The sequence below is a fragment of the Geotrypetes seraphini genome, chromosome 3 (genome assembly GCF_902459505.1).
Source record: "Geotrypetes seraphini chromosome 3, aGeoSer1.1, whole genome shotgun sequence".
Classification (NCBI taxonomy): Eukaryota; Metazoa; Chordata; class Amphibia; order Gymnophiona; family Dermophiidae; genus Geotrypetes; species Geotrypetes seraphini.
Genome location: NC_047086.1, coordinates 314,737,780 through 314,753,491, shown reverse-complemented (window position 1 = coordinate 314,753,491; position 15,712 = coordinate 314,737,780). Strand labels below are relative to the sequence as shown.

The 15,712-nt window shown below is 42.9% G+C and overlaps 1 protein-coding gene across 5 annotated transcripts in view; it reads left to right on the top strand.

Moving 5' to 3' along the window:
• Positions 1-15,712, top strand: part of PLCB4 (phospholipase C beta 4) — a 714,891-nt gene that overhangs the window by 624,941 nt on the left and 74,238 nt on the right. For all 5 annotated transcript variants that reach the window (XM_033937395.1, XM_033937391.1, XM_033937393.1 and 2 more), the window contains one exon: positions 7,187-7,252. In XM_033937395.1, coding sequence (XP_033793286.1) covers positions 7,187-7,252 — 66 coding nt within the window. The remainder of the gene's footprint in view (positions 1-7,186; positions 7,253-15,712) is intronic.

Here is a 15,712-nt window from a genome sequence, read left to right as displayed (position 1 = left end):
AGAAACTCCATGGACAGGGGTGTAGATCGCTATTGTCTCCCTTGGCCTCTCCTCAGCATTCAATTTGATATGCCAGCATCTGCTCTTTTCCCTTCTATATGACGTGGATTCTAGGAGAAAAGTTCTGAAATAGTTTGGTTCTTCAATGCTAGATTCTTTTGAGTACTGCATAATTTTCAGCACTCTTTGAATCCTATCAGTTTGAAAGTGGGGTGTCCCAGGTTTCGATCTTGTCACCCATGTTTTTTAATTTATTTCTTAGCCCTTTTCAACTATACTAATCATTTCTAGAGTGCTACAAGATGTACACAGCACTGTATACATTATGGAGGGGGGAACTCTATAAGGGGTGCCTAAATCATAGGCACCTACATCAATAAAAATCTATTTCAAAATCAGAGTTAATGATGTCATTAATGAGCTTTTAACAAGATCATAATGACAAAAAATAAAGGTTAATTGGCGTGGTTAGGGGCGTATCGGGCTCTTTTTTTTAAATTAGGCATGTTTGAATCTAAAATTAGGCATTGGTAGGCATCTCTAACAGAATCGCACCGACATTGTAGGTGTGGTAACCCTAACATACATTGTAGATGCCTTCAATGCAGGTATGATTTTTTTTTTTTAGAAATGCCTAATGCAATTGACACGTGTTGGCATCATTAACAGAATCTGGCCCTATATGCAGTTACTTTCTCTGTTCCTAGTTGGCTCACAAGCTAAGGTATTTTTTTTTTTTGTACCTGGTGTCATGGAGGGTTACGTGACTTGCCCAGAGTCACAAGGAGCTACAGTGGGAATTGAACCCAGTTCTGTAGGATCAGAGTCTGCTGCGCAGTGGTTAAAGTGGCAAAGTGGTTAAAGCTACAACCTCAGCACCCTGAGGGTGTGGGTTCAAACCCATATTGCTCCTTGTGACCCTGGGCAAGTCACTTAATACCTCCATTGTCCCAGGTCCATTAGATAGATTATGAGCCCACTGGGACAGACAGGGAAAATGTTTGAAGTACCTGAATAAATTCATGTAAACCGTTCTGAGCTCGCCTGGTAGAATGGTATAGAAAATTGAATGATTGAATAAGGATCTCAAAGTCCCTCCTTGAGGGCCACAATTCAGTCGAGTTTTCAGGATTTCCCCAATGAATATGCATTAAAAGCAGTGCATGCACATAGATCTCATGCATATTCATTGGGGAAATCCTGAAAACCCAACTGAATTGCAGCCCTCAAGGAAGGGCTTTGAGACCCCTGGAATAACCATTAGCTTTTATTTTACTGGTCGCAGTTAAATAGTGACATATGTTGCTTCTCATCAATGTGATCTCTCCTTGCTTAAGAACTGCTTATCCCTTGATTCTCAATGGTGTGATTCAAAATGCCTGGATTCTGGGTTGCCCTTTAAGCCAGACTGCGCCCTAGTTGCTAGGTCCGCCTTTATAGCACCGAAACTGCTCTTTTTGATTCAACGATTCTCAGTTTGGTAAACTTAGATCAAGATGTTACAACACTGTTAATATCTTTGGACCTTTCAGCAGCATTTAACTTAGTCAATCACACCCTTCTTCGTGATAGTTTAGCAGACATTGGTGTTTTGGGTACAGCTACATCTAACTCAAGACTACGTCTACTTTGGGAAGCAAATGATAGCCTGGCTCTTCTCCCAAGCTTTTAATACATAGGGTTGACTGACTATACACTCATTCTGTACCTGGACTGGCTTGCTACACATACTGTAACTTGATCAGTTTATTATATCTTGTTTAACTGTACAAACAACTTGCCTTGAGTTTAGCCTCCCAACTGTTTATCCCAATGGACTCTATACCACACATCTTGTCCACATCTAATAACTGTACTTGGCCCCTCGGCAATATGATAAGTTCTATTGTACAAAATCAGTAACATCATATCTATGTTATTTGAATGTTCTAATGCAGAGTTTCTCAATACGTGGTATACACAAGCCACTTGTTGGGGGTATGCAGATCTGGGCGGGTCTCCCACTCCACTTCCTTCTTAATGGACATCACCGCTAGGGATCCCATGCTCTCCTTCCTGCCCTACAGCTGCATGCCCCCTTTGGGCCGAAGCCGACCTGGAAGGCTTCCCTCTGATGTTAGAGCTGACATCGAAGGGAAGCCTTCTGGGTCAGCAGGGGATCCCAGTTACCTCCTTCCAGGTAGGCTGCTCCTTCCTGCTTTCAGTCACATTTCTTGCAGGGATGTGGGCAGCAGCTCTTACATGCTGCACATGGCTGACTCGGAAGCCTTCAACCCGACGTCAGAGCTGATGTCAGAGGGAAGGCTTGTGGGTCAGTCACATGCAACATGTAAGAGCTGCTGCCTACATCCCTGCAAACAAGTGTGGCTGAAGGTCCAAAATGAGCAGCCCATCTCGATGGCCCTGGAGCAAGCAAGCAAAGAAGAGAGGGGACATGATCATGGGACAAAGGAAGAAAGGAGGGGGGAAGGAGCACATTGAGACATGGGAGGGGCACGAATTTGGGAGAAAGGCAGGGAGGGGGCACGAATTCGGGACACAGAAGGAAGGGAGGGGGCATGGAAATGGGACACAGAAGGGACGGAGGAAGGGGGCACTGACTTGAGACATAGGAGGGAAGGAAGGAATAGAAAGGGAGAATTGGGTATGAGTGTGTGAGTGGGAGGGAAATAGATGGTGCACATGGGAAAAGAAAATTGTTGGGTATCGAGAGAGAGAGAGGATTGCGGTAGAGATGCATGGGGAAGAGAAAGATGAGAGGGAAAAATGTTAGATATGGTGGTGGAAAGAGAACAGAGGGACAGATTGAAGGGGAAGCAAGGTGGATGAATGTTGAACATAGTGATTGAGGGAGAGATCTTTCTTAGGGTCTGCTCACCTCCACTGTAGTCCATATCCTTCAATCTAGCCAACAAAAGTTTTGGTCATCACTTCTTTCTGACACCAGCAGGGACTCAGATTTAGTGCGACTGTCTGGACACTTTGGAATAGTTTGTTGGACTATTGAAGATTGAAATTATCATTTCAAAACTTATTTTTACTTTGGTTTTTAGATGTCAAGGATAATTTTTCAGTTTTCCTGGGAGCTCTGAGTGCCAGATGTTGGAATTGCAGTATAGCAATGGCAGCTATTAGATAATTTTGTGATTTCTGGATGATCTTGTAATTACTAATTTATTTTGTTGGCTATTGTAACTATATATTGTCAACTCTTTTAGTTTAATATTTATATGTAAACAGCTTAGATAAGGCAATGGGAAAATATATGAAATATTAAATAAACTTGGTATCTTTTGTAGTTCAGGCCTGTTTTTACAACTTTAAACATATTCAGACCATTTCTGAAGAAGGAATGCTGTTCATAAATTGATCTATACTTTGATTATGAACTGCCTTGATTATCATAATTCACTTAACAGTGGTGCTACAAAAATTTTCCCTTCCCCCCCCTCCGGTTTATGAAGCCACGTTAGGCTTTTTTATCACCAGCCGTAGCAGTATTAACTCCAATGCGCATAGGAATTCTATGAGCGTTGGAGATAATACCGCCAAGGTCGATGATAAAAAAAACCTAAAGCAGCTTCATAAAAGGGAGGGTTAGATTGCAGCTTGTCCAGAATATGGCAGTGAAACTTCTTTGACCAGCACAAAGAGGGACAGAGCACAACAAACAAAATACAGCAGAAAAAACGCTAAGAGCCTCAATATACCCAACACTAACTGTGTTTGGTATTACAACGCCTGCATGAGGGGTCTGCAAAAAAAAAAAATATATATATATACATACATAAATCACATATACATTATTTTATAAAAACACGAATACCAATAAAAATATTTAAAACAAATAACACTTAGAGAGAAGGCATGAGAAGTAAAAATCGATAAAATCATAACATTAATGAACATCATTATCAGAGGTGAATAAAATGAAGGTGAAATACTTAAGTAGTGAGATGTTGAGGATTAGAGCTTAGGCCAACAAATGTTGAAAAATGAAGTGAGAAATAAAAGATATGATGCGACACCCACATGTCAGTGAGAAATAAAGTGAATGTGAGAGATGAGCCAAATCAATTGTCAGAATCTTACCGGCCAATAAGCAAAATATGATTACCAAACTTTGGGGATCAGAATCAGTCCTAAAGCTTCCAAATAAGTTATAGTAACAACCATAAGCTGCATATATTGTATACTAGTTTTATAGCCCGTTACATTAACGGGTGCTAGAATATATATGTGTGTGTGTGTGTGTGGTTTTATTCTTTTTCTCTCTTTAGCCAGGTGCTAGAATAGATGTGTGTGTCTTTCTTTCTCTCTCTCCTTGACCGCTTTCTGTCTCTCTCTTTACTCGGCTGTCCACCATCACCCCTTGCCTGTTCCACCTGTCCAGCAGTAGGCCTTCTCCCTTCCTTTTACCTCCCCCTGTCCAGCAGCACTCCTTACCTGCTCCCCCTGTCCAGCAGCAATTCTTCCCTGCTCCCCAGTCCCTCTTCCCTGCTCCCCCTGTCCAGCAGCACTTCTTACCTGCTCCTCTGTTCTTCTTCCCTGCTCCCCCTGTCCAGCAGCACTCCTTACTTTCTCCCCCTGGCCCTCTTACCTGCTCCCCCTATCCAGCAGCACTCCTTACTTTCTCCCCCTGACCCTCTTACCCGCTCCCCCTGTCCAGCATGCGGCTTCTCTTCTTTAAAACAGCCTACCGGCTGTAAGGAACCTCGCAGGCCGCTCTGAGGCACGGTGACTTTTCGTGTGCAGCACTCTCCACACACTGCTTCGGGACCGTGTACTGCCCTGATTTACTCTGGCACGTCCCTGATGACATCATCAGAGACGCGGCAGAGCAAATCAGGGCAGTAGAAGGCCCCGAAGCAGCATGTGGAGAGTGCTGCACACGCTGCTTGAATCAGCGTTTGGATTGGGGCCCGCGAAGAAAGTTATCAGCTGGACTTTTTTTTTGCGCTTCCCTTCCCGCCCCTTGAGGTGCGGTGTGGCTCCTCTCGATCCCCGCCAGCATCGGAAGCCTTCTCCGATGCTGGTGCGGCTCGTGAGAGGAGCCGACAGGAGAGCAGGATGTCCAGCGCTTGGGTCCAGTCCTTCCGCTGTGGAGGCGATCGTTGGCTGGCTGCGGTCCCACACTTGCGACGCGTGTCTGGTGACGTAGTATGCGCGCATGCGCATTAAGCTGGCACAGCGCGACAGAACAGGGATCAGGGAACACGCGGCGCAAGTGCGCATGCGTGGGCTACCATTTTATTATTATAGATAGTTTAAACTAAACAATACTTGCCAAAAAGATATATTCTACATATTTGGCTCAAGCTAAATATATATGGTTACTAAAGGAAGCAGCCTCGGCAGTCAGAAACAATCCTTGAGCTGCACGATGAGTAAAATTACAGCTTGAAGCAACATGTAAAACTCAAACATTTTCACATTATAAAGCAGAGATTCAAACACAGTCTACTGTGCAGGGTGTCAGGGGTTACACTTCTTACTTTGCTACTTTGGGTATGCATAGTTGTTAGCGGATTTTCTCCCTATGTTTCCTTTTGAATTGACGAATGTGAATTGCAACACCACAAACACAAATTTACTCCTTTTGGAGACGCTTGACAAAGGCAGAATTGCCAAAACACTGTCAGTGTCGAGTCTTCGTGACTCACAATTGTGCTGTTGATTTAATAAAGTTGGCTTTTGGATCATCCCCTGCTGTATGTTCGACATCTTTTCCTTACAAATCCTGCATTTGCCTAACACATAATAGTAATTAGTTCACAAAGTGGCCTTCAAAATTCAACAAATGAGTAATCTTATAGGGTAAATAGGGTTAACCGATAGAAAGCAATCTCAAAGTCCTGTGTACAGCGCCCTGTATTCTAGTGCTCAAATTTGGGTGTTCTTTATCCAATGGTTCCCAATAAGTTTTATTTAATCAGGTTAACGTAATTGTATCTGACAGATCTTTTGTGAACAACATAATTGTGTTGTACACTCACAATCCTCTATAATAAAACCCTAAGCGCGCATGCGCACTTAGGGTTTTGTGATCCCTGCCGCTGTGCTGTCTGCCTCCGTGCCGAATTCAATTTCTGGCATATGGGGCGGCTTGCGGCACGTGGTGTGGCTGGCAATGGCAGTAGCGGTTTGACTCCTACACAGCCACTGCCAGGATGTCTCTTCTCACCCCCAGACCAGCAAACGCAGCAGCCGCAGGGCATTTGCTAGGCCAGCCCTTTTCGATAATGCGAGGTGGGCCAGCCTAGCAAAAGCACTAAGGTTGCCCGGGCTAGTGGATGCTGGACAAGAGGAGCAGGGAAAGGAGAAGGCCTACTGCTGGACAGGGGGATCAGGTAAGAGGTGCTGCTGGACAGGGGTCAGGTAAAAGGAAGGGAGAAGGCCTACTGCTGGACAGGGGGAGCAGACAAGAAGTGCTTCTGGACAGGGGGGAGGTAAAAGGAAGGGAGAAGGGGTGCTGCTGGACAGGGGGAGTAGGGAAGGGGTGCTGCTGGACAGGGGGGGAGGTAAAAGGAAGGGAGAAGGGGTGCTGCTGGACAAGAGGAGCAGGGAAGGGGTGGTGGTGGACAGCTGAGGAAAGAGAGAGACAGAAAGAAAGACAGACAGACAGCGGCCAAGGAGAGAGAGAGAGACAGAAAGAAAGACAGACAGACAGAAAGCGGCCAAGGAGAGAGAGAGAAAGAAAGACAGACAGACATATCTATTCTAGGACCCGTTAATTTAACGGGCTTAAAGACTAGTAATCATATAATCTAGTAGAATGGAAATAAAATGCGAGCACCCCTCATAGAGATGGACTGAATTTTGGATTGAAAAGAATCATTATCCAAAAAAGAACAGCCTGCATACAATTAGTTTCCAAGGGAGTAGACATTTGTGGAGATTGAGCTGAAACTGAATATCATATATTCGCCATGCTATTCTCCTTGCTGGATCATCAGTTTTGTAATTTTTATCCTGATTTTAGTAGATGAAAAAAATTGTTGCATAACTTAGAAAAAAGTCGGCCTTTCAGAAAATACCTGAATGGATTTATGTTTGAATTACAGACCTTGCAATCCAAAAGAGCAATCCATTTTTCCCTTTTCATAGGCAGAATTAACAGCATCTAAAGTAGTATAAAAATTCATGCATATAGAGAAATAATATTGATTCAATACTGTTTTCACAGGCTTATTTGAAGCAATTGAAGAAACAGCAGAAGGAGCTGAATTCTTTAAAGAAGAAGCATGCAAAGGTATGATATACTAAAGAAAGACATGCCCCCTTAATGGCAGTATATGCCATAGAGACAAAATAATAGAAAATTTTTGGTATATAGGTCACTAAGAGCCTGATTCTGTATAGGACGCCTGGTCTCAGGAGCCACCTAAGAATCTTTTGAGAATTGCACACGGGCGTCCTATATAGAATCACATCTGTCCTGACGGGCAGGCGCCTAAACCCTTATTAACCACCCTGATTCTTGGCTGGCCTGGAACGTCCTCTCCGACGTTAGAATTGACGTCGGACAGCCAGAGTTGGTTGGCCCGCGGGAAACGAAGCAGGGCGAATTCGGCACCGGCCTGTTTCCGATGGCCAGTGGCAGCCTTTCCCCGACGGTGGTGGCAGCATGGTGGTGGTGGCAGCGGTGGCATGGGGAGGGCAGGGAGAAAGAAAGAAAGGGAGGTGGAGACAGGGAGCCAGAAAGAAAGAAAGGGGGCAGGGTGAAAGAAAGAAAAAAATGGGGCACGGGGAGAGAGAGAGAGAGACAGAAATGGAGAGAGAAAGAAGGGGGCAGGGTGAAAGAAAGAAATGGGGCACGGAGAGAGAGAGAGAAAGACAGACATATAGAAAGAAAGGGGGCATGGAGAGAGAAAGAAAGAAGGGGACAGGATGAACAAATAAAAAGTTGGGGGAGGGAATGAGGTCTGGAGGAGAGGAAGCATACAGGAGGCTAAAACAAGGGAAGAAATATTGGATGCACAGTCAGAAGAATAAAGTGCAACCAGAGACTAATGAAATTACCAATCAAAGGTAGGAAAAATGATTTTATTTTCAATTTAGTGATCAAAATGTGTCCGTTTTGAGAATTTATATATGCTGTCTATATTTTGCACTATGGGCCCCATTTACTAAACTGCAATAGCAGTTTTTAGCGCAGGGAGCCTATGAGCATCGAGAGCAGCGTGGGGCATTCAGCGCAGCTCCCTGCGCTAAAAAACGCTATCACAGTTTAGTAAAAAGGGAGGGAGTATATTTGTCTATTTTTGTATAGTTGTTACTGAGATGACATTGCATAGAGTCATCTGCCTTGACCTTTTTGAAAACCCGTGGAATATAAATGATAATTAACATTTTCTCTGCATACAGTGTGCTTTGTGTTTTTAAAATTTTATTGTTGGTAGATCATTTTGACTTGGCCACGAAGGTAAGGGGGGGAGGGAGGGGAGCTGCTGAAGACATCTAGTAATCCTTGCAAGCTTGACTGTGCAGGGAATTATTTTTGTAAAATCATGTTTTGTTATGTGACTAGCATTATTTAGACTTTAATTTCTATGAATGAATAGAATGAAAATGATATAAAATTACTTGCTTGTTTTTATGTGCGTGCGCTGAAGGAAAGTGGAGAGAGAGTGGGCTTAGGACGCTGAAGGGAAATGGGGAACAGAGAGTGGGGAAAAGACGCTGATTTATAAATTGACAATTGTACAGAATATTGTTTCTTTTTATACTTTAATATAATAAGTTCAATATAAAACAATTCAAGGCTTGTGTGGATGGAATCAGGTGGTTTGTGGGGATGAGGACTGAGCTTACGGGGATTAGTCCAATAAAATGGTATTTTCTTATTTCTCATTATTTGTTTTATTTTTATTTGTTAATTTGTAAAGTGGTGATTGTTATGTATCAGTTTTTTCAAATTTACATCTACTGTCTTTATATTTTGCACAGTATTAGAGGACATGTATTACTGTTTTTGTGGTGTTGCATTGTATGCAGAGTCTGGTTTCTTGGCAGTTCAGTTTAACTTTTGTCTACATATTTCTATTTTTAGTTTGTGATTATTCCATATTGGGCAAGGGTGTATCTGTCTGTGTGTATGAAAGGGACGTGGCTTTCTGATAGCATCGACTGTACAGGATCAATTGACTGTGCAGGATCTGGTTTGTTTAGTTTTACAATGTATGTCTTGGTGTTCTAGTGCTCACTGCAGTGTTTAAGATGCTGCCTTTTCCTAGGTACACTCTTGTTGTGCGATATGTAGATTGTTACTAAAAATCATATTTTTCATATAGATGGGGGGTGTCAAAAAATAATGGGCCCCGGGTGTCACATATACTAGGTACGCCACTGCGTCTGAGCCAATTAGGGCCTTAAGCCCCTCTCTGTACATCACATGATGTACTAGGGAGGGGTCTAAGACCCAGTGGTGTAGCAAACCAGAGGAGGAGCAGGAGGTGTTTTTGGTACCTCGTGCTCCCAACAGAAATATACAGGCACGGGACGGGGGAGGAGGAGGGGCGGGGATTCCTCCTGCTGGATTTTTCAGGGGGAGCGGGTGGGCGGGCGGAAGTCTTCGTGGCAGGAGGGAGTGGGCATCCCTCCTGCTGTTTTTTTCAGGGGAGCAGGCGGAAGATTTCATGGCAGGAGGGAATGGGCTTTCCGCCTGCCATCCTTTTGGGATTTGGGGGGGAACGGTGGCCCGGAGGCGTGTGATTGTTGGGGGTCATTGGAGAAGGGCCGTGGCAGCGGTGGGGGATTTTTTTTTCATTTTTTTTAATGGGGCAGATATTTTGCGTGTGTAATACACGCAAAATATCTGTGCCATGGGAAAAAAAACAACAACAGGCAGTCCTGTCAAAAAATAGGCAGACCTGTCTGTAACACAGTTACCAGTCTACAGCAGTCGGGTTTTAGGATCATAAAACCCGATTCAAAATAACCAAGCAATGTAAGTGAATGAATCGCTTGGCTATTTTGCATATGGTTTTACTAATTTTCATGGCTGGATTGGAAAATGGGCGATCGAGGAGAAAACCACGCAGTGGGCCGTTTTGTGAATCGGGTCAGTTAGCAGCGATCGTTGCTAAACCTGTGAAAACAGGTATAGCGATGATGGCTGACTTTAGTGACTCGGGGCTATAGTTAAAAAATTCCCTCTTCAATAACTGAATAGCAAAGAATTTCTACAACAGGCAAGACAGAGAAAATTAGTGCATGATAACAACAACCATTTAGTAGAGCCAGTGACTAAGGCCTAGATTCACTATGCCCACCGATTTTACCCGTGGGCAATCCGAGGCAGGCCAACCGATTCACCAACCATCTTCATGCAAATGGGGGCAATCGGAAGCACACCCCTCACCAACGACACAGATCGCTAGAGAGCGATCCCAACGCATGCGCAGACCATCTACTTTGCCTGTAGATGGTCTGCGCGTTTGCTGTCCTTTTTTTAAAAAAAAATTTTCTTTACTCGCCCTGACTCTCCTGCTGTCTGCCACCCTTCCCTGCAGTGCAAACCCGTGGTTTTAACCTGCAGGTTTAAAGTAGGTTAAAACCACAGGCTCACGCTTCAGGGAAGGGTGGCAAGCAAGAGCAGAGAGCTTTTTTCGGCAGGAGAATCGCGATAGAGAGCAGGGAGGGAGCAGAGAGAGCTTTTTGAGCAGGGAGCAGAGCTGTCAGCAGAGCAGGATCGCAGCAGAGAGCAGGGAGGGAGCAGAGAGCTAAATGGAGCAGGGCTGGTGGAAGTTGGCTGGGATTTCAGGGCGGCATGGAGTAGGAGAGTCGGCAGGGACGTGTGCAACTAGTCCTCAGTAGTCCCTTGTTTTGGGATCGACCATCCCAGTTGGTGTTCCTCAATTTTTTTGCATGCCATTCCCCCTCATTTGCATGCATGGATCGTATCGGGTGCGGGAGGAAGGTTAGTGAATTGGATCAGAGTCGCAAAGTGATTGGGACACGATCGGAGTCCTTAGTGAATGTAACCTTTAGTATGAGGGGATACGAACTGCCCCGGGTGCTGGCACCTCTCCTTTCTCCTCTACCCCCCTTCCCCCGCATAACTCTTGAAATGTTTGCCCGCATGAGTAGCACCTTCTTGCTTGCGCTGGCCTCGGCTCTCTTCTGACTTCACTTCTTGATTGTCGGACCAGGACATGCGTCAGAACCCTTGAGTACAGCTTAGTAAATGGGTCTTAAATTTTGAAGAAAAGTTTACTATGACCCATAGTTCCCAATGCAACAATGTAAATCCCCATGGTGCAGAAAGACGTATCAAAGGCTTTGAATGCAGACCTGAAGAGATGTTTCCTAGAGAGATTGAAGTCATGGAGGAGTGGCAAGAGGAAATCCTGTGTGTCTTTGGTAAGAGACAGTAGGCCGCTCATAATCTTGTTTAGGATGGCCTCCTGGTAGAGAATCATTAGAAACTTGTGAGCAGCTTGCTGACATTATTCAGTCCAACACTTTCTACTTATAAAGACTTTTTGAAATTTGAACCCATACCAACCCATGTTTGCAGACAACAGTTTTCATTTACACTTTGTTCTGGGAAATTAAATTTGAAAACCAGGTCTTATATTTATGATGCTTTACAATACAACAGAGGGATTATTGCTAGATAGAATTAATCTGGAAAAGGAGAATACAGCACAGCAAAAGCTAATAACCTAATAAGTTATAAAGCATTCTCTCAAAATTGATTTCACTTATATAGCCAAAACAAGTCTTTAGCTAAAATGTTAAAGCTTTACATTTTAAGACCCTTGAAATAGCTTTATAGTTAACTATTTGAGTAAATAAAAGTAGAAACAGTTTTTAAAAAAAAGCTCTAGCCACTGTTTTGCAAATGATCACATTTGCATTTCAAAAGCTTATTCAGATGAAAAAAGAAGCCTTGGCATAGATGCAATTACAGCATGCGTAAGCTCTAAAGTAGGTAGGCTGAAGTAAAAACTGACTAATTAATTGTAATTCATAGGAGAGGTATCAGATCTTCTTTTGTTCTCCGATATTGAGGGCCCATGTGGCAGCAACTGAAAGTGGATGCAGCTGTTAGCTAGTGGCATTGCCAGTCTTTTCCATACAAAGAAAAGATGCAATTTATGGAGTACAAAAATAAAAGATTATACTCATACAGTGTTACTTAATTTTTATCAGCTCATATATCTTTAATCCATGGCTCAGTACTTTGCTGCTAACTGAATTATCTTATGCATAAAAACAATGAAATTATATTTTTCCTTATATCCTGAAAGTCTGTATGCTTTGTATCCAGCCACACTAAAGACAAGTGTGAACTTACAATATGCATATATTTCTTTGAACTTTATCTCAAGAGTCACATGATGTTTTTATGAGGTATCTTGGAACATGAGGACGTTACTGGCCACACTTTACAGTAGATATCCTGTAAAGAACGGGATGGTTGGATAGGCTAGAGTGAGCTTAGATGGCAACTTCAGCAGTTGGAACCTAGGACAATACACTTCTCCTTCCGTATTCGCGGTGGATACGTTCCAGCTATAGCCGTGAATATGGAAAAACCGCGAATAACTATTGTATATGTTATTCGCGTTTTTTTGTAAAAGATAGTAGTTTTGTTATTAAAACCGCAAACAACATATACAATAGTTATTCGCGGTTTTGTGAAAGGACTACTACTAAATACTATTAATATTCACAATGTTAGTGGAATAACGATACAGTACTGTATTATTGAATACTATAACAATATTGATTGAACAATACAAGTAATCTCAGGGTAAACAAAAAAGTTCAATTTGGGGGGGCGGAGTCACCTGACGAAAAATCGCGAATATGTGAAAGTGCGAGTACGGAGGGAGAAGTGTACCAGGTGGACTTTAGTCTATGGCCCAGAAATTTCAAAGAAGAGACAAATTAATTTAGTCATGTATTTTTAATTAGAATAACTAATGGGCAGACTGGATGGACTATTCAAGTCTTTATCTGCTGTCATTTATTATGTCACTATGTACAAGTCAATTTGCAAAAAAAAAAAAAAATCATGTACATATTTCTCCATTTTAGCTTACATTAAATTACAGTAAACTAATAAGAAAGCAATGCGTCAACCTACCAACATAATAATCACATGGTAGAGTTTTGTCCTTAGATTTTATTTGACTTATTCAATAATGATTTATTCTGCATTTTTTTACGACTATGATCCTGCAATCATGTACAAAACGCAGTCAGAACTTAAAAACAATTAACTGTTTCAACAAAAAAAAATTGAGATGCAGATAAAGTACTAACATGCTGTATCTATAGGATCTGTGCTTCTCTCTCTTTTGATTAATGCGTGTATATGAATGGCCACAGTACATCCAATAGAGTCTGATCTCTGAAGGGAAAGAAACTCTTTGGAATAGTTCCTAAAAACTTATTTGGGACACATACAGTAGAAAAAGGAGCTGCATAGAACAGTTATGGTGGAAATTCGTTTTTTGTTGGGTTTTTTTTACAAGAAGATGCAAGGTAAGGATCCAAAACAACAAAATAAAGAGCACTCTGGCCATAATGGAGGCAGTTCTATAAGTCAGCACCTCCATTAAAGAGTGCCGATGCTAAGTGAAGGGTGCCAATTGTCTATATGCCAAGATATTGTTATACAGTGCTAGCATAACTTTGCATGGGTACACCTAGGTTTAGGCACAGATATGTGCGCCATGTCAATGATAGGTGTAATTGGGCTTGCCTACATGGGCTCAGTGAGGACGACAGAAAGGTGAGCAGACCAAAGAACAGACCAAAGTAATCCAAAGCAATCCAAGATAAAATTTATTAGCAGCAACACTGGAGGGGTAAACACTATGCCCGATCTGGCTACGTTTTGCTTCCCATGGGCTGCTTCAGGGGCCAGTGGTACTGTCAGAATAAAATAAAGGTAAATACCACAAAAAAATAACACACATGGCGGGGCATTTTTGATAGGACATTTAAGTCCAACTCTGGACATTTCCCGCAGGGGGGCAGAAAAATGGCCATTTTTGAAACTGGCAAAACCGCTAGACATCCAAAAAGTTTTTGGAAAATCGCCTATCTAGATGTCTTGGCCATCAAGATGTTCAACCTTAGGACATTTAACTTTTTTAGCCATTTTTGACCCCAAAACATCCAAGTTCAAAATGTCCAAAACCAGACCATTTGGATATGGGAGGGGCCAGCATTATAATGGACTGGCCACATGGACATGCCAACAGTGCAGTGGAGCACCTTAGGGGGCATTGATGTGAACTTCACATAAAGGGTGCCAGGGACACATGTAACCATAACCCCCTTATAGTGGATGCAAAACGTCTGCAAAACATATACCCATATATCTATCACCCTTATGGTTGCAGGTTTCACCTATATGGCAATAAAGTAGGTTTTGGTGGGCTCACACTTTCCATCATAAATGTAGTGGGTAACGTGGGATATAGAACACTCTCTTTGGTTCACTATACTGCCCACTAGGCTACTCCAGACACCTGCTTGGTGCTTTGCTGCAATGTACAATGATATCTGCAGCTGTCATAGAAGCTGGTATATACTGATTCTCTCACCTCTTTAGAGGGTGGGAAGGGGTCAGTGACCACTGTGGGAGTGTGGGAGGGACTATGCTTTCATCCCTTCAGTGGTCATCTGGTCAGTTTGGGTACGTTATTGGCACTTGGATGCTTTTTAAACAGGTCTAGCTCTAGAAGTTTAAGTTCTGTCCAGGATGTCTTGGAAAAGGCTGGATTATCACTGCAAGATGTCCCAAGTGCTAAGCCTGCCCATATCATGCCTCTAACATGCCCCCTTGAACTTTGGATGCACAGCGGCTAAGAACCTAGCTAGACATCCAGAAAGTTGGCTTCAAAAATCTGCACGTGGATGTTTTGGCAAGAAAAATGTCCAAGAGTCAATTTATGCTGTTTTTTGGACATCCTAGGCTTTTGAAAATGCCCCTAATAGTCAAATTTACATAATAACTAATAAATCAATGAAATTATAAATAGTAACTAACATTAATAAGGATAAAAAATGCTTTATAATCATCACTAATAAATTTTAAAAATAACACCGAAAGCTACAATGTAAAGAATACAAACACAGAAGGGCACCAAGATTGAGTAATACATACCCAGACTGGTGTGATAAACAGCTTGCATCAAATATATAATGGATGTGTAAATGTTAGCATCTTTGTTATAGAATTGATCTGTGTCACAGTCATATGCTAACCCTTACTGCACTCTAATGCATGTAGTAACTACTTATCTCTCTTCAGTAAACAAACCCCTGTAATGTCAGCTGTACAGTATAGCCATGGCATAGCCCTTTAGAGCAGCGGTCTCAAACACGCAGCCCATGGGTTGAATGCGGCTTCCCAAGGACTATTGTGTGGTCCGCAATCTGTCCTCTCCACTTCACAAGTTTTCCGATTGTGGAGAGGACAATCGCGTACAGACCGCGACTGCTGTAATTGGACTTGCAGAAGTCTCTCTGGAGGGAATGTCGGCAAATGGTTTGTGACTCGCCTAAAGCAGGGGTCCCCCATCTTCTTCCCTTCCCGTCTCACTGCCCTCCCCAAGCCACCGCACTCGGGGAACAGGCCAGCGCCGAGGTCTTAGCTCTCCCTGCTTATCTTCCCCAGCTCAGAGCCGACCAATTTTTGCCACCCGACGTCAAATGTGTGCATGCACAAACCACTGTGGATTTC